At 46.6% G+C, this 23,911-nt stretch overlaps 1 protein-coding gene across 2 annotated transcripts in view; it reads right to left on the bottom strand.

Annotated features, from left to right (window-relative positions):
* The window catches only part of FAM168A (family with sequence similarity 168 member A), a 213,921-nt gene that overhangs the window by 16,594 nt on the left and 173,416 nt on the right, over window positions 1–23,911 (bottom strand). For both annotated transcript variants that reach the window (XM_032991165.2, XM_042792369.1), the window contains 2 exons: window positions 14,922–15,002; window positions 934–1,059 (listed from right to left, as the gene is read on the bottom strand). In XM_032991165.2, the coding sequence (XP_032847056.1) occupies window positions 934–1,059; window positions 14,922–15,002 (207 nt within the window). The remainder of the gene's footprint in view (window positions 1–933; window positions 1,060–14,921; window positions 15,003–23,911) is intronic.

Raw genomic sequence — 23,911 nt, 5'->3', positions numbered from 1 at the left:
GCTTGCAGCATGCCCCACGCTGGCCATGGCCCGGCTTTAGCAGGCAACATGAGGGCAAGAGCAGGCAAAGAGCAGTGGGGCAGAGGCCAGAGGACACCCCACATACCAGGGGAAGCACCAGGAGCCTTATCAGGGATCTTAACACCCCTCCTGGAGACACTATGTGGCCTCTTAGGGGATGAGATTACAAGGCTCCACCTGGAAAAGCCTGTTTGACTGCCATCCATAAGCAGCATCTCCTCTCCCTGTCTCTGCTCAGCCACTTTGAGTTAAAAGGTAGGAATTTCACTGGGGTTCCATGAAAATCATCCTTTAATTTGGAATTCTCTCTTTCACTTTTAAGGGTATAGGAAATAACCTCCCTTTGGTTTTTCTACACATACCGTTCTGCTCAACCACAGAGCATCACCACTGCAGATATACAGCTGCAAACAACCTCAGCATGCTCCTGGGGACCGAATGCTCAGCTGGAAGAGAGGCCTTCACCCTTCTTCACTTGGCTTCCTCCTCTGAGGGAGCACTAGAAGGGTTGGTGCTCTCCTTCTTATGCTCCTTCATGGTTTCAACACATGCAAACAGGAAGGAGCAGGGAGGCTACCTCGTTTTCAGAAAAAAACCCAAGAGCTCTGCAAAATTTCATCCCAGAAGGGAACTGGAGCAGCAGTGCAACGCTCCCACCAGGCAGCTCTGGTGGCAGGAGGTGATGTATCTGCTACAGGGTGCCAGCGAGCACCCCCAGGACCTGCAGCATCTCACTTGTGTCAGGGCTCAGCACCTTGGGAAGGACACACGGACACCTGCACAGACATGAGTGATCCCATCTGTTGCAAACAGGCTGATCTCGAATAACCCCATCCCCAAATAACCCACAGGAGGGGAGGCAAACGGGCACAAAACAATCAAGTAAAACCCCAGAAGAAAAGGTTTATTTACTGAATGCTGCAGAAGAAGCCTGATAAGTTCTGTTCTCGGTCCCGGTGTCCACCGGGAGATGGAAGGTGCCCTCCGTGGCACAGGAGGAGGAGGTCTGTGGCCAGGCTTGCTTCATCAGAAGTGTAGCTTGAGTGGAGACAAAGAAGAGGTGTCACACAGCAATGAAGATACAACTTCCCACATTTATGTCACAGTTGAATCACTTTGCTGCTCTCTTCCCTTCCCCCCAACCTTTTAAGGACAACGATCTGTAAGAATTTCACCCTGTGGTTCCTCTCGCCCCACTTGCTCCCCACGGAGGGAGTCAACCAGTTACCAGTTACCTACCCCAAATGACTGGTTTCCTGAGCTAAGTGACCTGCAGGAAGATCTACACCTGCGGAACGTGGCAAGCAGAGCCACCATCCCTCCCCAGATACCTCTGGTTACCTCTGTACACAGGAACCAGTAACGCCTGTCCTTGGCCTTGTGTTTACCAGCTAGAAAATAGGCTGAGTCTGATGTGCAAGGCATTTTATTCACAGTAAAACCCTTTGAGATGCTTGCATGGCAGGTACCACCAGCGGACAAGGTACTGGTCGCTGTGACCATCCCATCACAGCGTTGAAGAGTCCTCAGAAATTCTGCAAAGGACAGTCAGCAGAAGCTTTGGGCAGGTTGCCCTGTATCCCAGTTTGCTGAGAAGTATTTATGAAGCCAAGTAAGATAATCCAGAAGACTCTCAAAAGCCATATCTTGTGGGATTTGAGAAGTGACCAACAATTCAGTCATTTTGTGGGTCCTAAATTTTCTGAAAGAGGAGAAGGTCTTATACTAAACCATAATGCACCTCTGTGTGATGAACCAGCACTGGCTATACCTTTATCCTATATCCAAACACATTCCCAGTGCTCACCGCAGAAGGCCCACCATCACACCAAAGGCTTTCTGAAGCACATCTACAACCAGGCTCCTTCCCAAAGTCGGTGCCTCAGGGAAAGGCTTAGCAAGTCTTTTTCTGTTTTTCATTTTTTTTTCCCTCTGAAACTTTGGATCTGCCCTAACTTTTTGTTCCAGACTAATCTCAAATGGTGGCCCCCACCATCCTTGGTTTAAGTCCCACCACCTCCCAACAGAGCGCATAGATCTTTTGAAAGCCTCAGCCAGTTATCACAGCTTGCTGCTCACCAGCTTAACAAGGTCCTTTAGCTGTCATTATAAAAAAAAATACAAGCTCCAGGTATTCCATGTACCACAGTACGTATTTCACACACACAGCTACTAAGGAAAGAAAACCAAGTGATGGTTGATCAATCCTCAGCAATCCACTTCATGATTAGACCTTGCTGTGAAGTTGTGGAGGGTAAAGGAGGTAAAATGTTACTGCTGCTGAAATCAAAGAAAACCCTCAATTTATGGCTTCTTTAAAGGTATTTTTTTCTGAACACAGAAGGCAGACTGTTGACATGCTCTCTCTCCACCAAATTACCGAATTCCCAAGATCTCTAGAAGGTTGGAGGTCAGGGTATGTCCCCCTTGTCACCTTCTCCCTATGCTGGTGGCATTACTGACAGGTAGGATTTCCCCAAAGATGCAGTAAAGGGATTTTGCGTCAGATATGCCAACTCAGAGAGACTTCTGGAGGAAAATATAAAAAAGGACCTCTGGGCCAGAAAGGAATAATGGAGGCGTGACTTTGTAGGCAGGGATCTGTTTCTGATAGCAGAACCAGACAACCTTGGACAAAGACTCTTGGGGCAGAAAGAGGAGCTCTTTGGCATGGACACCATGGCCCACAGGAGGAGGTGGTGGGTTCCTTATCCTCCCATCAGCCCCGAGGCAGTCACACATGAAGACGTTTAAAAGGTCCACTTCATAACTCGTTCTCCCAAGCAAGTTCCTACCCCTCAAGGGGCTCAGTGCTAAGCCCCACAGAAGAGACTTCATGACTTGGGTCAGGGCTTGTAAACCTTTCTGCAGCCCAAAGGCAAGAGCAATGATGATTCAAACCCCTCCGTGTATGCTCAGACTCTTAATTAGCCATCTCTGAAGGTGAAACTCTATATCTGGAGTACCAGAGGGCTGGAAGCTGGGGACAAGTGATTGAGGAGGCTGAGGAGGAATCGGCACTGGTGCCACGGCCCACACCAGCCACAGCACAGGTCCCAGTGGTTGGACACCACTGACCAGAGAGAGCGGAGAAGCACGGCTGCAGGTCTGTTGGTCCACCAAAAACTCATGAGACTGCTCTCCTAATGTGAGACAGAAATACAAGAGCACGGAGGGCACCCAGCAGTGCTGCTTTACTGGACAGCATGGCAATCATCAGCTGTGCGGAGATGTTTAAGGGTGCAAGATCTGGCTGGCTGGTGCTCCACTACTGGAGACGTGGAAATGTGCTCTTCCCTCCTCACCTTCTCCAAGAGGAAACCGGAAGGTTTGTGCAAAGTGAGAGATTCAGAGCACAATTTATCCTCCACTCGAGCACTGATCACGTTCTGCTCCGAGCCTGTGCCCCCTCCCAAAGGTTTGCAAGTTATTAAGGATTTCCAAACTGCCTTGCTTTATTTTCCATGGTACACTGCACTCCTGAACATCACACCAGAGAGCTAACTCCCAGCACTGAGACAAAAGCACTCTTTCACTTATGCTTTTATTCAAAATCAGATTCATTTTTGCCTCTGGATTTCACAAAGATTTTAATCTCCAAGACTGATGAGACAATTTATTTAGATGTTATATGAATCCTTCCTCTGCAGTTTCTCCTCCCCACATTAGACCTACCGAAAAATCAAGGTAAATTGGGTCTGAGATGACTGGGAGTTTGCCATAGCTATGCATGCTCTTTACATTAAATCATGGATCCTCAGAGAATCCATCACTTAAAACTACACAAAAGTTGAACCAAGGAGGTTTCTAGAAACATTAATATCTCCTGGTCTTTTGCAAGAGCTAAAATTCATGGAGGTTACAATCCAGTCATGACTATCTAGTATCATTTAAAGTCTATCTCCTACCAGTGTCTTCTGGATTTGGTTTAGCCTTTTGCCTACGCTGTTCATTGAAAAATAAAGAGTTTTTATTCATTAGCTGTTGGATCCCTGGCAAATCTGGTGGTAGGAACTGGGCAAGCAGTGTGAACTGAGTGTGGGGACTGGTCTCTCCCTGCGAGGACCTCTAGCCAACGTGGTAATGTTCAGGACATATTTTAAGTGGAAAAGAGCAAAATATGAACCAGATGTGCCTGAATAAAATTCTGTGAATTAATTGGAGTACAGAATCACAATGAAAGGACAAAGCAGATGATAATATATATAGGGTATATATATTTCCTGCTTCCCTCTGCCAACTTTATTTGTGATGGATACAGCCTTGAGCCTCGTAGGAAGTTTGCACCCAGGCAGTCCCACTACTTTAAGCCTGAGTGCCTCAAAACAGTGGGAGTATTTGTTCTTAGAAAGCCTTGCAAGGTTCTACAGGACATTCACCCCAAGACACCCACCTTAGGGGACCCACTGATGTCCCTAAATAGTCGTTGGGCACCTGTAGAGAATGCTTCAGAGCACTTATGCGGGGAAAGATGATGCCTATGCTTTCCCTCTGCAGAGCAACATTTCCTCTGGGGAGGACTCAGAAGCAGGAATGGGAGATCGGAACCTCCATCCTGTCCCACAACATCCCCACAGAGACCCCTAATTCCTGAGGCTGATTTTAGAAATATCCATTCTGCTCTGTAAGGGCACTGAAGTAATGGATGCAAAGCATTATTCTCCCCTGCATTATTAATAAATGCAGTTAAAGCATAAGCCAGTCTCCATGTGAAAAGTGTGTGCCCTACTTTCAGGAAAATAAAAAGGCGTGCTTTAATGAAAGAAGCTAAAACAAAACAACCATCTCAGGAAGACAGAATGCCTGGGAGGGAACATGTACCAGGCTTAATGAAGACATACATTATTTTATTTTTTTTTAAATTGGTGTGCCTCGTGTCTCTGCAGAAGACTGATTTTAGGCGCTCATTTTTACATACTTGAAAGGAATTTTTTTAATAACACTGTCCTAAATAACCAGGCTTATTGCAAGCATCAGTTTGCAATGCTGGTGTTTTGCAGTGATCCTGTAGCCTGCTTTGTGTCTCTCCTTCTAGCAAATATAGAAAAACACAACAGGAAAATCACACAAGACAGAAACTTGTTGTTTCAAAGAATTGAGATGGAAAGAAATTCATTCCCTTGCTTGACACAGGGCTCCTTTGGCTGAGCTTTGCAAGCAATGCAGTGGCTGGCTGTTATCTATGTCTTGGGAAGGCTTGGTTTGAAATAAACAGGTGAAGAATTTATCATCTTTTTGGTGCTCAAACATTAGCAAATATTCACCTGATACCTGACACTGAAAAAGGGAGGAATCAAGACTGGTTCCAGTTACCATTTGCCTTCTCTCATTGCTGCTGGACCTGCATGGACCAAGGGGACTCTAAACTTCCATGCTCCTCTCTGTGTCTCCTTACAATTCTCTGATGGAGGGGATTACAAAGTTTGGGGCACTAAATCATTTCATTTTCTATGTGGATCCCAGGATCTTGGGAACCATGAGGTCAGCAGAAGAGCATGAGGCATCAGGGATTGGAGTGTGAGTGTTTGCAGGACATCAAGGACTAAAGCGGCTGGCATGTAAGTAGAAGGTATTTGAAAACTAGACTTTGAATTATGCACCACCAATGCACTTCTCTTCACTTGGGGTGAACTGCACCAAGGGCAGGAGCAGAGGGCAGGCTTCATCTTCATTTGGTGGTTGATCTCTTGCTACGAGATGGAAGCCAAGCAAAACTCATGAGATTTGGGGCAAGAGACACCTAACCACAGAGAACTCGTCTGAGGAAACACCTTTGTGGTGGACCAGAGAGGGTGACCAAGCAGTTTCTTCCAAGACTGACAGCACACTTTCAGTTTCATCCCACAAACTCAGAAGTCACAAGCCAAGGATGCTCTTCCCACTCTTTTCAACCTCTATTCCAAGTAGTATTAAGGGGCACACTTGCCTGATTAACCCACATATGGAGAATCAGATAGCCAAGCAGATGAAACTTTGGCATGTGATTGCTTTTTTAGTGATCCTGAAGGATTTCTGTCAGCAGGTACCATCCCCCCTCCCAGCCCAGCAGGCTTGAAACAGAAGAACCTCGTCAGTGGATGGGATGCTTTTAAGAGCAGCAATTCTGCTGGGAACACACAGCACCTCTTTCTGCAGCGAGGCAGCTAAAGGCTCAACATCTAAAAATGCCTTTAAAATACATTTAGAATTAGTCTGCTGTTTCAGAATCAAAGATTTCAAAAATAAAGCTGATCCCCTCTGATTCTGAGTGTGTTTGATGGACTGCATGAATCCCAGCAGCACGTTCTTCTCCGCAGCAGGGTTATTTCCAGCCTCCTGTGTGACAGCAACTGATTCAATTTGAGTAAACGCTATCCGTACCGATACAGACGACTGGTTTTTAACTCAGCCACTGAACCACAGTATTACTTTAACTCAATTCCATTTAACACAGTTGAGGACACTGTCTGCTCTGTCACATGTACCCACTGCTGGAATACTTTATGGAGCTTATTTCACATTACCTGTCTCTCAGAAATTCTTAATTTTTCTCCTTTAAGTCTGTTTTCCATAGAGAAGTGACCACTGACAGTGGGCGCAATGCTGGGAGGTCCTGAGCGGCGGAGCCCGTGCCTGCTTCCCAGAGTTTTTAATGTGGCATCTTGCCTGTGGCAGAATTGGGATCATAAAAAAAAAAATAATTCAAGAAAAACTGGCAGGGAGTTGCAAATAGCTTGGAAGAAACCTCTAAATTTAAGAAAGGCCTGAGCCAGGATTGCCTCTGCAGCCTTTGCTCTGCTTCTAAAGATAACGTTGATAGATGCTGCCCTCACTCACAGGATCACACCAGTTTTTTTCTCCACTAACTGGTGCTTGTGCATCCCCGGCTCCTGGGCCGCTGGCCTGAGCATAGCAGAGTCCACGAAAGCGTCTTTCCTCCCGGCTGCACACGAACAAGCTGAGGGCTCTGAACCATGCGTCCTGTGAGATAAATCTCCAAACAGTGGGGAAAAAACCCTGCCATGATATTAAATTGCATTGAATTCAAGAGCTGCATGGTTGTTTATGGGGAGGATGGAGGTTTCTGCACAAGAGGAGTTGAGTTGAGGAGCACCAATTTTAATCTTCACCATTTCCTTGCTAATTTAGTGCTTAGCTATGTTGCATTATGCACTGGAAGGTTTTTGTTCTCAATGCAAAATGACCTGCCAGCTTTCTGGACATTAGGAGATTTCTAATATGGAAATTATTAAGAGCATTTTTTAAGAATCATAAACAGAGAAATGAAATTTAAATGTCGAGATGGCTGCGAAGGCTTTCTTGTTTGTGCGTTAAGCTGCGTAACAAAAAGGTCTAGCAAGAGGGGACAAAAATGATCAGAGGGTTTTTTTTTAGAGAAAGCAAGTCGGTAAAGATTAGGATTGCACTTCAGAAGGGAGCATCAAGGGAGTGAACAAAAGGCTGGCTGGCACAAAGAAGATTGACCAGGACTTTCGTTTCCCCTTTCACATCATGCAAAGCAACAGACAATTATTTGCATTGCTTTAAAAAAAAAAAAAAAAATCAGTAACTCAAGCCTGAATTAATCTGCAGAACTGCTTGCTGCAAAGCATTGTAGCGATAAAATATAGCAAGAATCCAAGCACGGGGGAGGTTAAGCATCTTTAATGAAAGAGAGGACACCCACAGCCACAGCCACCAGGACAAAGGTAGGGAAAAATCAAAGTCTTTGTGTTTTTGTGCTTATAAAAGCCACTGACTAACAAGGTTGGGGGTGGATTATTCCATACTGAACAATCACGACGAAACTTCTGAAGGCTGATCTGGCTGTTTTCAGGGAGGAGAGACCAGGGTGGATGGACAACCCGGCCCTGGCTGAGTGTGGGGGCTCCTTTCTGCTGGGTGGAGGACACAGGCTGTAGATGCCACTGCAGGAATGACGGAGCTCAAGAAGGGGTGCCCAAGGGCTCACTACTGCCTGCCTAGGCAAACTCCAATTTCCAAGGTTATCCCCGTGTTTCCCTGTTCTCTTCTGGTCTTCTTGATTGTTTCTTCAGTCTGGGTTGGGATATCCACTTCTTTCTTGTCTTCGTTGTGAGTGCAAGCAACTTCTTTGTTCGAGAGAAGGAGGCTTGTTCTCCAGTTCACTCCAGGTCCTACTCCCAGTTGGTCCCATTTCTCAATCTATTCCTACTATCCTGACCTATGCCAAGAAAGCAATCCCATAGATCATCATCCTAGAGGTCTCCTTCTCTGAGGGTATCTTGACTATGTATCAGAGTTACTTGAGAAAGAATCTACAAACCTCCCTTGGGTTCCTGTTCCTCATCAGCATAAAGGACATCCCAAGCAGGATTCATCTCAAGTTCTCCTGGTAGGACAGATAGGCACCCATGGGGAGTCTGTCCCCAAAGATGGGTTAAACATCTCTCAGGGAGGTCTCTCCTTCTCTCCACTGAATACAGAGGGACCTGGGCTGGAAGGGTTGGAGACCTAAGGTCTGTACAGCTAAAGGGAACAAAATCTTCCCTAAATGTGGCAATTGCTGCAGCTGTTTAAAATATTTGAAAATTTCCTAGTTGTTTTTCTTTTTTTTTCTTCTTATTTTTAATTTGGAAAATTAAGCTGAGCTGAAATGAAATCTTTCCAGGGGAATGTGTAGATTTCATCAAGATTTTGCAAAGGAAAGTATTTTGTTTGGATAGCAACGCAGCATTTCTGGGGGTTGTTTCAACCTGTTTTCTAATAGGAACTCCAGCCTCCCAAGGATGGTGTCTGAGACCAACAAGCAAAATAGACCCCCCCAAAATTCCTCATCCTGCAGCGATTTGGTGCTCCCTCTCACTTGGGTGTCCCCTTGGCCATCTCCCTACTCCATGGTGGAGCTCCTGCCTGCAAGGCACAGGCAGTGGCTGGGGACAGGAGATATTTTATATTGTCCAGGCCAACACTGCTGCATTTACATCCCTGGAGGATGTTGCCAGCCTCTGGCAGGACAAACTGCTAATAAATTTGTGGGGTTTTTTTATGCTGTGGAGCTCTTTTCATTTCACTCTTTCAGTGTTATATCCTTCAGGGGAATTTGAGGGTGGCCAGCACACATGTAGGGGAACAAAACTTGTTTCATATTACACATTAAGATTTTCAGTGGGAAGAAATGTAGCTAAAGACCCTATCAGAAGCACATAAAACCAAACAAAACACAGCAGATCTCTTACAGAGTCATCCGCAGTAAACGGCTTTATTTAATAACCTTGCAAAATAACAGTGAATTTAAACTGTGATGCAGAGAAGACAGCACCAAAAACTTCTGGCAATGAAACCCTCATTCCTGCTTCATCAGCCTTGGAAAGCTCCCGAGCCTGGAGATCCATTGATTTTACGACAACCGGGAGACTGAAAACTTGGCAATTCAGAGGAGAAAGGGTTTAGCAAGACTGCCACAAAGTCCAGCTTTGTGTTCGTTACGCAAGCATCTATTTCACTCTGATGACTACTGAACACTTAGCTGAAAAGACGGCTTTATTCAGAAGTTTTAAAATCCCACAGCTCTTTTGAGGCAAAGCATTCAGAATAAACATCTCGGCCAACTGAAAAGCCATGAAGTCAAAACAAAGGGCGAGACATTATTTTTCATCTCCGATATGTGCTTGGAAATGGGCAAGCAAGAGATTTTTTCAGGCCTTTTTCATAAAAAACATGAAAAAAGGCACAGTCCTGATTTCAGAAATGCTTTCCCAATCACAGTTCAGACACTGCCAATTCTTGCACTTGACCTTTCTGACCATATTGCTTAAAAAAACCACTCTAACACACTACAGCCTAAGAACTACACAGCTAATGAATGATGTTCTAAGCACAGACTGGTTTGGGTTGGAAAGGACCTTCAAAGATCATCCAGTTCCAATCCCTCTGCCACGGGCAGGGACACCTTCCCCCAGCCCAGGGTGCTCCCAGCCCTGTCCCACCTGAACTTGAACACTTCCAATGATGGGGCAGCCACAGCTGCTCTGGGCAAAAAGATCTCAAGATTGCTATTAAATAGATTTAATTTTCTTATACTACCTTTCACCTAATTCTCTCCAGATAAGAGTTACAGAAGCAGAGTGTACGCGTCAGGATTAAAGAGAGGGCAGGGACAGGTGACATTATAGTGGGAGTCTGATACAGGCCACCCGACCAGAGAGACCGAGCAGATGAGGTCCTCTACAGACAGATGGGAGCAGCCTCACGTTCACAAGCCCTGGTTCTCATGAGGGGCTTCAACCACCCCGATATCTGCTGGAGGGACAACACAGCTGGGCATAAGCAACCCAAGAGGTTCCTGGAGTGCATTGACGAGAACTTCCTTTTCCAAGTGACAGAGGAGCCAACAAGGAGAGGTGTTATGCTCGACCTTGTTCTCACCAACAAGGTGGGGCTGGTGGGGATTGTGAAGCTCAAGGGCAGCCTTGGCTGCAGTGACCATGAAATGGTAGAGTTCAAGATCCTTAGGGCAGCGAGGAGGGTGCACAGCAAGCTCACTACCCTGGACTTCAGGAGAGCAGAGCTTGGCCTCTTCAAGGATCTGCTTGGCAGAGTAGCAAGAGATAAAGCCCCAGAAGGAAGAGGGGCCCAAGAAAACTGGTTGATATTTAAGGATCACCTCCTCCAAACTCAGAAGCAATGCTTCGCGACAAAGAGGAAGTCAGGTAAGAATGTCAGGAGGCTGCATGGATGAACAAGGAGCTCCTGGACAAGCTCAAACACAAAAAGGAAGCCTACTGAGAGTGGAAGCAAAGACAGATAATCTGGGAGGAATAAAGAGAAATTGCCTGAGCAGTCAGGGATCGGGTTAGGAAAGCTAAAGCTCTGATAGAATTACATCTGGCCAGAGACAGCAAGGGCAACAAGAACAGCATCTACAGGTACATCGGTGGTAAAAGGAAGACTGGGGAAAATGCGGGGCCTCTCTGGAAGGAAACAGGAGACCTGGTTACCCAGAATAAGGAGAAGGCTGAGGTATTCAATTACTTTTTTGCCTCAGTCTTCACCGGCAAGGGCTCCAACCACACTGCCCAAGTCGCAGAAGGCAAAGACTGGGAGAATGTAGAACCACCTCCTGTAGGAGAACATCAGGTTCAAGACCATCTGAGGAACCTGAAGGTGCACAAGTCCATGGGACATGATGAGATGCATCCGCAGGTCCTGAGGGAACTGGTGGATGAAGTGGCCAAGCCACTATCCATCATCTTTGAGAAGTCGTGGCAGTCCGCTGAAGCTCCCGCTGACTGGAAAAGAGGAAACATAACCCCTGTTTTAAAAAGGGAAAAGAAGGAAGACCCAGGGAACTACAGGCCAGTCGGTCTCACCAACGTGCCTGGCAAGATCATGGAGTGGATCCTCCTGGAAACTATGCTACAGCACATGGAAAATCAGGAGGTGATTGGTGACAGCCAACATGGCTTCACTAAGGGCAAATCGTGCCTGACAAATGTGGTGGCCTTCAACGACAGGGTTACAGCGTTGGTGGACAAGGGAAGAGCAACTGATGTCATCTACCTGGACTTCTGCGAAGCATTTGATGCTGTTCTGCACAACATCCCTGTCTCTAAATTGGAGAGACAGGGATTTGATGGGTGGACCACTTGGTGGATGAGGAATTGGCTGGATGGTTGCACTTAAAGAGTTGTGGTCAACAGCTCCATGTCCAAGTGGAGAGCGGTGACAAGTGGTGTTCCTCAGGGGTCAGTGTTGGGATAAGCACTGTTTAACATCTTTGTTGGTGACAGGGGGAGTGGGATCAAGTGCATCCTCAGCAAGTTCACCGATGACACCGAGATGTGTGGTGAGGTGACATGCTGGACGGCAGGGATGCCATCCAGAGGGACCTGGGCAGGCTGGAGAGGTTGGACCATGTGAATCTCATGAAATTCAACAAGGCCAAGGGCAAGGTCCTGCCCGTGGGTCGGGGCAATCCCTGCTTATCCATACAGGCTGGGGGATGAAGGAATGGAGAGCAGCCTTGCAGAGAAGGATTGGGGAATACTGGTGGATAAAAAGAAGGACATGAGCTGGCAATGTCCGCAGTCCAGGAAGCCACCCGTGCCCTGGGCTGCAGCCAGAGCAGGGGGGGCAGCAGGGCCAGGGAGGGGATTCTCCCCCTCTGCTCTGCTCGGGGGAGACACCCCTGCAGTGCTGGGGCCAGCTCGGGGGCCCCCAACAGCAGAAGGACACGGAGCTGCTCGAGCGGGGCCAGAGGAGGCCACGAAGATGCTGGGGGGGCTGGAGCAGCTCCCCTGGGAGGCCGGGCTGAGAGAGTTGGGGGGGTTCAGCCTGGAGAAGAGAAGGCTCCGGGGAGCCCTTCGAGCGGCCTCCCAGGGCTTAAAGGGGGGGACAGGAAAGGTGGGGAGGGGCTCTGGGTCAGGGGGTGGGGGTAGGACAAGGGGTGACAGGTTTAAACTGAGAGAAGGGAGATTTAGGTGAGATCTAAGGCAGAAATTGTTCCCTGTGCGGGGGGTGAGGCGCTGGCCCAGGGTGCCCAGAGCAGCTGTGGCTTCCCCCTCCCTGGAAGGGTTCAAGGCCAGGTTGGACGGGGCTGGGAGCACCCTGGGCTGGGGGAACGTGTCCCTGCCTGGGGCAGGAGTTTTGAAATTAGATGATCTTTGAAGGTCCCTTCCAACTCAAACCTTTCTATGATTCTATGATTCTACACTTTGAAACAGCTACTTGGGTACCCTTGGGTTTCTTTGTCATGCCAAAAGGCTATCGTACCCCAGTTAATTTGGCTGAAAGCAGAGAACTTAATCGCACTTTAGAAAATCAAGGTTGCTTGGTCTTTCCAAAGGGCTGGTTTCACTAAATTACTTAAATATAGGTTTGACTTCAGTTAAATTATTTCCTGAGTGGGAGCCTAAGAGAAGTCTTCAACTTCAAAAAGAAAAAGACTTCTATTAAGGTTTCCAAGTTTGGTCTTGAAAGCATAAAAAAGCAAGTGATTGATTTAGCAGAGCAACCCAAATATTCACCATTAAGCACGGAACCTCATTAGTCTGTGCTGTGGTGAAGACAACTCCTTGTGGAAAGGTGGGAATTACTCTATGACTCCTACTCTGGAGTAACTTCTCTGACTTAAAAACAGTGGAAGGTCCCCTTCTTCTGGAATAATAAGTGTCCTTGTTGGAATTTATTTGACAGCAGCTCCTGTGATTAATTTACATTCTGTCCTAATCCACATGAATCTTCTACCACTGGCAGCCCTTGGCTACAAACAATTCCCCGGTCTCCCCACCTCATGCAGGAGAGGTGTTCAATCTCAAAGCGATGGACAGGGCATGACTGGGTTTGTATTCATCCCACCCACATGCTTTGATGTTTTCTCCTCTCCAAGCCTCTCCGGCCAAGCAGGAAGGTCCTGGATGTGTGTGTCCTCCTCCTTGCAGGTGTTCCTCTGCATCCACAGAGCAACATAACCAGAGCCATGGGCTGGGTACGTGTTTGGCCAAGAAACAACAGTGGAAACCAGAGAGAACGGAGGTGTGGAGAAATGGTGCTCAACAGCAGGCAACGGAAGGAGCTTGCAGTCATGGGAATTTGTCAAAAAAAACCCCACATGGCCAATGGAGGAATTCAAACAAGAAATGGCTTTATGCATGATAAGGGGAAGCCTCCTGCCAGTGAGAGGAGCAGAAGAAACAAGGGAGATGCTTGCTTGGAAAGGTCAGAGGTGAAGAGGACAGACATTGCTGGCTGAGCTGAAAGAGCAGTAAGGCTCTGGGCACCAAGAATGAACGGAATGGGCGTTGTTTCTGTAAAGACAAGTAGCCTGTGCTAGATATGAACAAGAGAGAAGAATAGAGGGGGATGACACGATTAAAGCAGTGGGCTGGGAAAATTATTTTTGTACCAGCTCTCTGGAAGGATGGAGGAGAATTTGCCAAGGATGGAGAGAGCAGAAAGAACAGGGCTCCAGGGGAGCGGCTAAGCTATGGAAGATGAATGCGTTTATCCATCAGCCTGGCTGGGAGGATAGTTCAGAGGAACTGCAAAGGAGGATGCAAAAGAGCGTGTGGCTGGTGTGGAAAATTAAGACCTCCCTGAAAAATGAAGTCCTTGTACCTCCAAGTAAGTATTTCCAGAGATAGATGGGGAGTGTTGGAGAAGGGAATAAGGGACAGAGCCTGGCCAATCTTTCATGGAAAGCTGGAAGAGGCAGATGACGAATAGGTCCCGATGGACATGATCAGCAGAGGTAGAAGACAACTGGCCAAACTGGGAAAGCCAAGGGAAAACACGATTTTATGAAGAAAAGTGCAGCTGGTGCTGTCAAAGGCAACCTGAACACCAAGGCTAAGGCAGAAGAGTTCCAGAGTTTGGCCAGGAATACCTTGCTGCATCTTTGGAAGAGTCATTTTAGGGTGGTGAGAAGGGCAGGAGATGGACAGAAGATGACACTAGGACAGACCCAGAGTCCATCAGTGCCATGGAAAAGCAGGGGACAGTAAAGACACAGCATGGGAGATCCAGACACAGACCAGGACACAGTTGCTGACATTTCTGCATCTGTGACATGGAAAGAGGAGAGGACAAGGACCAGGAAGGGGAAGGCAACCTCGGGGAGATAGCATGTAGTAGTCAGAAAATCGTAAATGCCATCAGTGCACAGGTATCACAGCAATGAGGATTGCAAAATTCCTGGAATTAGTATTAAGATATAATTCATGGCTCAAAAATACTTTACAACATAGACAAATATTCCCAGTGGAGGGTGTGAAGGTCATGGTAGAGTTAGGAAACAAAGAACTTAAACCAGGCTCCTTTCCTGAAAAGTATTTGCTGACAAGCACATGGAAACTGCTGGGTTTTGTACACTGAGCAGCAAAAGGTAAATCCTCCTGCATGCTTCAACATGACCAATCTCATCTCCATACACAGATTTTTACCTGGGGCGTAGCCGGGGCTGCTGGTTGGATACATGTTTGGGTTGTAGGCTGGGGCAGCAGTGGGATAGCCCGTCGGATAACCTGCAATGAGAAAAAAAGAGAAATTACACTTTTGTCAACAGGGAGAGAGAAGAGGACAGCATCCCTGGAAAGCAATAAACAACCTGTGTGAGCAACAAGGCCATCGGCACAGCTGAGAGGCAAAGCACAGATGTATTCTCAGTTGACCAGGGTATAAGAAGTACTATGAATGTACTCTACAGACTTACACATGACATCATCAATATTTCATCTTTATTCCTGTAGAAAACGAGGATGATAACCAGAACGGAGAACAGAGGAATGTTCAGTGTGGTCTGAAGAAAACTACCCAGAAAATACACACACTGAATGCAGAATTCAGCTACAAAAAACCATCAGCACAGCTGTTGTTGAAAGGTTTTCCTTGGCTGTTTGCAGCCATTGTAGCTTGATCTTCATAGCACTTTGCATTCCAACAGCAGAGCTCAGCACCCAGCCCCAGTTCTCAGTGCTCAGCACTTCCATTAACCAGAGCTTCTTGCTAAAATGAAGGTAGAGACATTGCATGAAAACATGCCAGCTCTTAGATTCACTCATGGCTGCACAACTGCCGTCCCTGAGAGGGGCCCAATTACCTGCCAAGCCACCTGGAAGGAACACGCACGGCAGCTCGTACCCCTTGAAGCCGCATGAGTTTTTAATGGGCACTTTAGAAAAGGTTGCAGCACATCTTCAATTTTCATCATCTTCACTCGGATCGGTCATGGGGAGTTCAGGGGAAATCATCTAAGCAGTCAGCTACACGAGGGCTTGGAAATCACCGCACACTCCAGACCCAAGTCCCTCTGTGCACCCCCACACAGTGCAGATGTCTTGCACCAAACTCTTACTTCATTAGAGGTTCTTGTCCTCCATGAAGACCACAGCCGACAACCTCTGCACCTCGGTCTGCTCCGTTTTGCTTTTGTTTACCGCCCTACCTCCACTTCTTGGAAGTCTTCCCAACTAAAAATGGTAATGCTCGAATAACTCCATCCCCTCTTACGTGCTCCTGCGTAAATCCCTCCGACAGACCAAATGGGACATGTTAATCTTCCTTTGCTGGCGGAGAGCTTGGCTTTGCTGTGCTTCACCACCACGGCTGCTGCCCTGGTTTATCTCTGCATCTCGTTGGCCACTGTCCCAGAGCAAAGCCAACCCAATGGCAGACAAAATGATCCCTGGAGAATCTTTCCACGCCAAGCTCCACTGACGCTGTCTGCTGGTTGCCAGCAAAGGCTGGAAAGAGGTAATTAGCAGTCGATTCACACCCCATCTTTTTTTTTTTTTTTTTTATTAAATAAAGGCGAGTGTGGGTCTTTCCTCCCGATTTCTGAGCAGCAAGACAAACACATTGCAATCTCTCCCTCCCGTGCCCCAAAGCTCACTGCTCTTCGATGACATGCAGATTTCCGAAACCTGGCACCCGGCACACAGCCGACCACTGCGGCAAAATTTTGAGGTTCATTTGAATAAATCTAATTCAACAATCATGACCACTGTACTGGAATAAATGACTCTATGTTCTACCCTCTCACTTTCATCAGCGATATATTTGGCTTCTAAATCAGGTTAATTAAAAATTGCTGTAGTTAATGTTGGATAAGCAGCAGTTTAACAGAATTTTTTTTTTTTTTTTAGGCTACATAAAACTATGTTGTCATTGTGCTCAGGAATATATACAGCCTTTTAGCAATCAAGAAGCTCCTCGGAAAGTTATTTGCAGATCCAGTGATTGCAAGCAGAACATTAATGATGAAGATCTTAAATCAGAAATATCCCTGCCTACTCTCTGCTTCAGTAGAAGATAACCATTTCTTTTCCAGTATATTCATTGCTCCAGGGTTCTCCTGTTGCCTGCTCCATTTCGATGATCCTGCTTTGCTTCCTGACCAATCTGGCTAGGGGTGTTAAACCAACTCCAGCTCACTTCTTCATCACACCATGCTTATTTTCCCTGTAATTCCCTCAACTGCGTGTCTACATGAGGTTTTACCTCCTTGGCATGCACTTTAGTAGCCAATGGCTGTGTGTGCGTGTCATGATGTTGGGAAGTCCCCTGCTCATCAACTAGGGATGGGATTTAGATGGTAGCCTATTGGGGCACCAAGAGGTTCTTCTGATCTTTATTGCTGGTTAATCCCCCCAAAACAAGTCCTGAATCCCATTAACTGCTGCAGTGGTCCTTAATAATAGTCATTAACTAATAGTCCTTAAGTCAACAACCATGACAAACATAGTCCTGTGTGGCTACATGCAGCAAATGTTTCATCTGTGCCCTCTGAGATATCACCGGCACTTGCAGATTATCAAATTCATCAAAAAAACCCTTCCCTTTTGCTCAGTCCAAAATTTTCAACATTAGGTTTATATGTAAAAAACAAGCCTGAAATAAATCAGATCACTTTCAGACCACAGGAAAACTGTAGCTTTGGGTAAGCTTTTCCATCCATCCAATTATTGAAATACTTCATGGTTATTTCAGGCAGATGGAGACAACTGTATATTTAGGTCGCCTTTTTCTTTTTTTGGGGTTTAACTTCTGCTTGGCAGGATTGCATCTTGCATACTGTGGTATCTTTTGTTGTTCTGAAAGAAAGTTATGGCCATTTTTAGAATAATTTAATTTCAGATAAATACTGTTTCTATCAAGGAAGTTTTAATAGCTTTGGATGCGAAAAGATGCAGCCAGCCTTGCTCTACTCTATCTTCCACTCTGATCTCATAAACTTTGATAAGTGCTGACCTCCAGCAAGAAAACTTGTCCTTTCTATTTCAAGGCGAAACAGAGATGAGTAAGGTGAAGGAAAATTAATGTGGTTTGCTCCTTTTCTGGACATACTGAAAGATAAGAAAGTAGCAGAATCTGGGGCAATTTGTGCCAGGGGAAGCGTGCTTGAAAATACCCAGTGCTCAAAACCTACTGGGTTTAAAAATACATGAGACAGTTTTATACCTTATTGGTTTTGAGCTGTTAGGATTTATGTTTGTTGGCTCTTCTTCATCCCTCAAATGACCACAAACAAGCTTTCTCAGGAAATCAAAAGCTGCACTCCCCATGACGGTCCCCATGTCCTGGGGTATAAGACAAAGCCCGGACCCAACGGCCAGGGATGAGCTCAGGAGAGGTGGAGCACCAAAGCATCTGGCATCCTGCTCTGATTTTCCCCCTGGATACTCCCAAGAGACCTCCTGTAAATCCCTGGTCCTCCTGCTGACCCAGCTCCCCCCCTGCCACGTCTGTCTTGCCTTTGCACCTTGAATCAAAAAAAAACAGCAAGTGGGCCAAAACCACTTGGTTTAAGTTGAATGCTGATAATCTTCATGGGCTTCTTCCTGGAGACATGACAATGCCACGGACAGAAAGAAAACCTCCTTTGCTTTCTACCTGTACGGATCTGCACAGGATGGGACCCTGGTTCTGCTGGGGCTTGGAGCCCTATTACAGCAGTGATGCAGGAGGAAAGAAAATTAGATGAAAACATATTGAACAAAATTTATTAGATTCCTCACAGAAGAAATCAAAAGTTGTTTTCTTGCTTTATTTTAATTTAATATCATCTCCACAATCAATAGCAGTAGGAAAGCCAGTGTTCATTTAATGTTCTCCCCAAGGAAAATATACAGCATTCCAGCTCTGAGAAGCACTAACAGAACTGCTTTAAAAATTACGATGCAATAACTGTCTGCGCAAAGCAAAGAGCACACGGGGCCGCATCACGTAGGTATTTTAAATCTGCTTTTAATTTTTCACGTATTTCTAAATGTTTCTATACCATTATTTCCAGCTCTGCTCACCCCTGTCCTTTTTGGTGCTGCACTGCTTTTGATGAATGGCTTTTAGGCTATGAGTCCCAGCTTCCTTCCCCCTCTTTCTAACATGCACACCTTTAGGAGATGCGCTAGTAAAGGAGTTAATGAAATAAGTTTAAAAAGAGTGGCATTCATAGCCTTCAAATGTATTTAACCACCAGCTTTGTTTAGCCCAGGCTCCTTTGTGATTATACTCAGAATGCCCGTAATAAAGGAGTTAACTTATATTTCCAGCTATATATATTTTACTGCCTATATGCAAGACAGATGCGTGTGTAACCGTATAAACAAGCTCACTGCAGACCTCTTCTGCATGACACAAGAAATGGTTGGATGGGGCATTTAAGACAACTCTTTCCACCCTGGCAGCCTCCTGGGATAGCTTATTCCTGGTCCCAAGGTACCGAGCTACTACACAACTATTCCACTGTGGTTGTTCTGTACATCAGTACAGCAAAATCAGTTGAATTACTGGGGAGAAATGAGAGGGCAGGAGAAAAAATACCAAAGATGTCAGCAGGCAAAGGGCTGCCCTCGGAGGAAAGGCTAGCAGCAGGGCACGGAGGATTCAAGAATCGAAGGGGCAGCGATACAGGGGAAGGGTTTATTTAGGCTCATTCAACATCAGATTTGGTATTCTCTTTCATTCACTTCAGCATTTGAAATTCAGGACACTCATACCCAGTTCCAGGTGCAAACCAGCTCTGGTTCATCCTTCCCACTGACCACTGGAAAAAAAAACTTGAGACAGGTTGCAGATCAGCACTGCCAGGCTCCAGGGGACCGAGCACAAGGGACAAAGTGATGTTAAAGCCCCATGGCAAAGGCACAAGGATCTTGTCTTTTTTTTCCTGCCAGCCAGGAAATTGCTAACGAAAGCTCAGCTGGTGTTTAGCAGAACTCACCCCCATGCCAAGCCTCTACCTCAACTATCTGGGCACTACAGAAGACACCCACAGCAAGTTTTAGAAGGGAGCATGCAATTCAAAGGTCTTCTCCCCATTTTTCTGTTTCCCCTCAAGAAAGTTGCAGCATATACAGCCCAAGCGATAATCCTCACCATAAATGAGCAACCTCCATTCACAAAAGCAAGGTATCTCAGACTGGTTTGGGTTGGAAGGGACCTTAAAGCCCATCCAGTCCCAAATCCCCTGCCCTGGGTAGGGACACGTTCCCCCAGCCCAGGGGGCTCCCAGCCCCGTCCAACCTGCCCTTGAACCCTTCCAGGGAGGGGGCAGCCACAGCTGCTCTGGGCACCCTGGGCCAGCGCCTCACCACCCACACAGGGAACAATTTCTGCCTTAGATCTCATCTAAATCTGCCCTCGGTCAGTTTAAAACCGTCACCCCTCGTCCTACCCCCACCCCCTGACCCAGAGTCCCTCCCCACCTTTCCTGTCCCCCCTTTAAGCCCTGGGAGGCCGCTCGAAGGGCTCCCCGGAGCCTTCTCTTCTCCAGGCTGAACCCCCCCAACTCTCTCAGCCCGGCCTCCCAGGGGAGCTGCTCCAGCCCCCCCAGCATCTTCGTGGCCTCCTCTGGCCCCGCTCGAGCAGCTCCGTGTCCTTCTGCTGTTGGGGGCCCCCGAGCTGGCCCCAGCACTGCAGGGGGGTCTCCCCAGAGCGGAGCAGAGGGGGAGAATCCCCTCCCTGGCCCTGCTGCCCCCCCTGCTCTGGCTGCAGCCCAGGGCACAGGTGGGTTCTGGGCTGCGAGCGCACGGTGCTGGCTCATGTCCGTCTTTTTCATCTACCAGTATTCCCAAGTCTTTATCCTTTATCTCCCAGCCTGTATAGATACTGGGGGTTGCCCCAATCCATGTGCAGGACCTTGCACTCGGCCTTGTTGAACCTCATGAGGTTCATATGGACCCAGTCCTCAACCCTCCCAGGTCTCTCTGGATGGTATCCCTTCCCTTTACCGTACCACTCCAATCCAGATTTGAAAAAAATGGAACAAATTTATAAAACTGCAGATGCATTATTATGATACTCTTTGACAATAAAGAACCTCTTTGTGTTAACCAGAATCTCAGCCAGGCTGTGAGCCTGCCTCCATAATCTTCAGGGTCCAATCCTGGAGCTTCAGAGACACCAACATGTGATACCAAGCAGGGATTAAGCCACATTTCCCCCCAGATTTCATTAATGTTTCTAATACTGTCACCTGCTGTTCATATTTATTACACCCATCTAACACAGCCTTCTGAAGGCATATTGTAAACCTTGCTACATCATAAGGTTAATGCCCTCTTGTCCTCCTGTTTCTGGATTTGTGCTCTCCTCCGTGTACAAACATCACAAAAGTCACATCCAAGAAACAGTGGGGTGCTCAGGAACTGCTGTGGACTTCAGGGGACCTTCCCTGGGCCTCTGATACTCACTTCTCCCCTCCAGCCCTGATGAAATAGAGACAAAACTCCACTGTCTGCACACCCAGGGCACATGGATGTTAGAAAATGGAGCAGAAGGAGCACTTGAGAATACTTAGAAAATGAATCAATATGGTGATCTGAACCTGCTATGCTGAACCAGTCTGGTTATCACTTCCCAAAGTCCTTCCCAAAAGGAGCTCGCTGGTTTTGAGCCGGCTAAACTCAACATATGCACCCAGGGTTTGGCATCGGCCATCAGCATCCACCATAATCCATCCACCCGCAATTTCTCACCATGCATGGGTGAGCTACCGAGCTTCAGATCACAAACAAAATTGTCAGAAGCATCTAAATAACATAGCAGCCAATGCAGCACTGAAAATCCACAAGTGGTAAGTCTCTGCAGGATTTAGGTACTCCCGAAACTCTTGAAAAGGAATTTGGTTCTCTTCAGCTAGAGCACCCAGGTGGTTTGGTCCATGTTTCAGCCTTCTACCAGTGACTGGGTGAATGAATGGTCACTTACAACACTGATTTCCAGAATGCACCATTTAATTTTTCAAGAATAGTTTCTGTTGGCCATTATCTGATATGGGCTTAAATTGCTACAAGCAGCCTAAATTAATTTACAAGACAAAATATTCTCCTTCATTCTTTTTCCTAGCAAGTCTCAGCCATATCACAAGGATTTTTACAGGGAAAGATAATAAAGTCTCTTATCTAAGTGCAGGACAAGGCACTATAAAACCACACTTCAACTTGTTGAACCACTGCCACCGAGGACTCCAGCTCACCGTTGCTCAGACACTATCTTGAGAGCTCATTAACTACCAACATTTAACAGAGTAAAAAGCCAGGCAGCCACACAAAACTGCCCATATTGTGTCATTCATTGTTCCAAGGTGGATAAATTCAAGGGACCACTTTCCTAATTCTCCCTTTTAAACCCCTAAAACACTGTACGCTAGTTTGTTTCTGCTGAGCGATAACTTTGAAGCTGCAATAGGTCCAGGAACATTTTGTCTTTATGATCGCCAATTCAGATCAGTCATAAGAAGCCAAAGTATTTTCACCTGCAAAATACTTTCATGTTGTATTTTAATCCCATCCACCATTTCTCATTCTTTATTGCCTAGACCTCAGAAATTCTTCAAAAATAGTATTTATGAGTATCTTCTCAGGACAGAAACGTGAGAAACTTCATGTCTTCAACTTCACACTGCTGCAAAACCATTCCCTTTAGGCTAACTGGGTATTTATTCTTGCAAAAAGTCACATTCTGTGACATGAACGTGCAAATTTGGTACTTGAGGAATTACCTCAGAGCTCAGAAACTGGAAAGCAGATACCACGTAGGCTTCTGGGCATAGCTCCACCAAAGCCTCCACCAGCCAGGCTTGCAGCTCTTGAACATTGACTGCCAGTAGCGATGACACCCAAAAAAACGTGCCTAATTATGTGATGCTTGGGGGGCACAGAGAAAATAGGTGAGAAGGACATCTGGGAACTAATTTTGTGATGGAAACCAAGCCTCCAGAGGCGAAGAGCAGCAGCTTTTTGGAAATGACTTGCAGCAGAGATTTAAACAAACCTTGCTCTCCCACGGCATGCGTTACTCCATCCAGAGGGGTGTCTTTTCGGCCCGCCTTGCTCCTCACACAGTCACAGAGCTCGGGGCTGGGACCATGCACCTCCTCCTGCCTTTTGGGGAGCTGTCCCCAAAGGAATATACCTTGGTGCATGGGTGGTAGGGAGGTGACCTCTGACTGGCTCCTTAAACTGGGTATTTATAGACTTTTTCTGTTCAATAGGAACTATTTAAAACATCACTCACTTAAATCAAAGACGAATTGCTCCACATTTATCCCACCTCAATTGGGTGTGTAGCTGCCCTGATACAACACAGTTGCCTACCTGATACACAGCAGGTATTCCTGGCCCATCACTCCACATGTTCATGGCCAGCCTGTTCACCCCCTCGTATAAACCGTGACCCAACGCTATCAGGCTACTTCTTTTACTGGTCCAGCTGCCTTGGTGGGCATGGAGCTGCACCAAGGTCAACAGAGAGTAATGCTCCCAAGACCAAGCACTTGATTTACCAGCAAGAAGCCTTTTGTCACAAGTCACTTACAGACTAAGGGCTCTTGGGATGCTACAGGTATAAGCAAATGATTGTATGTTAGATTGTCGGTGTGTTTTAAGATGTTAAGCATGTCAGTGTGTTTAAGATGTCCTTCAACTGGAACTCGGGTCAAACTCGGTGCTAAAACACCAAGACACACATTTCATCCATTAGATTTCACTTACCCCCAGCTTAATTTTGCCTTGTGCATTTTAAAAGGCAAATCTGTTGTACTGAAATTCTTTATAGCTCAAACTGTACATTCCCCAGTTCGCAGTTTTCCAAATCAAATGTAAATCTAGAAGCAGTCTCCAACTCAGGAGGACAGAGCTGAAACCCTCCTGTACTGATTTCTATTTTGTTTTATGCTTAACATTTTAAATTCTATGAATCTGACAGAATCATGTTTTGTCAGCTCACAAATGCAACTGCAGCAGGGAAGATGGCATAACCTTCCCTTTCCTCCCCTAATCATGCAGAACCATTTGCCAGTTGAACCGAGCACAGCGACTGCACGCATTTCCATGTCAAGCTCTACCCAAAGCTCTCCCGTGCGCTGCTCCTCGGGCATTATGAAGGACGAGCATCCAGATCTGCAAACGCACCTTGACGCTGCAGGGAGCCC

Source organism: Tyto alba, unplaced genomic scaffold (assembly GCF_018691265.1).
Source record: "Tyto alba isolate M040663 unplaced genomic scaffold, T.alba_DEE_v4.0 Super-Scaffold_2, whole genome shotgun sequence".
NCBI classification, from domain to species: Eukaryota; Metazoa; Chordata; class Aves; order Strigiformes; family Tytonidae; genus Tyto; species Tyto alba.
This window is presented reverse-complemented; position numbering and strand designations above follow the sequence as displayed.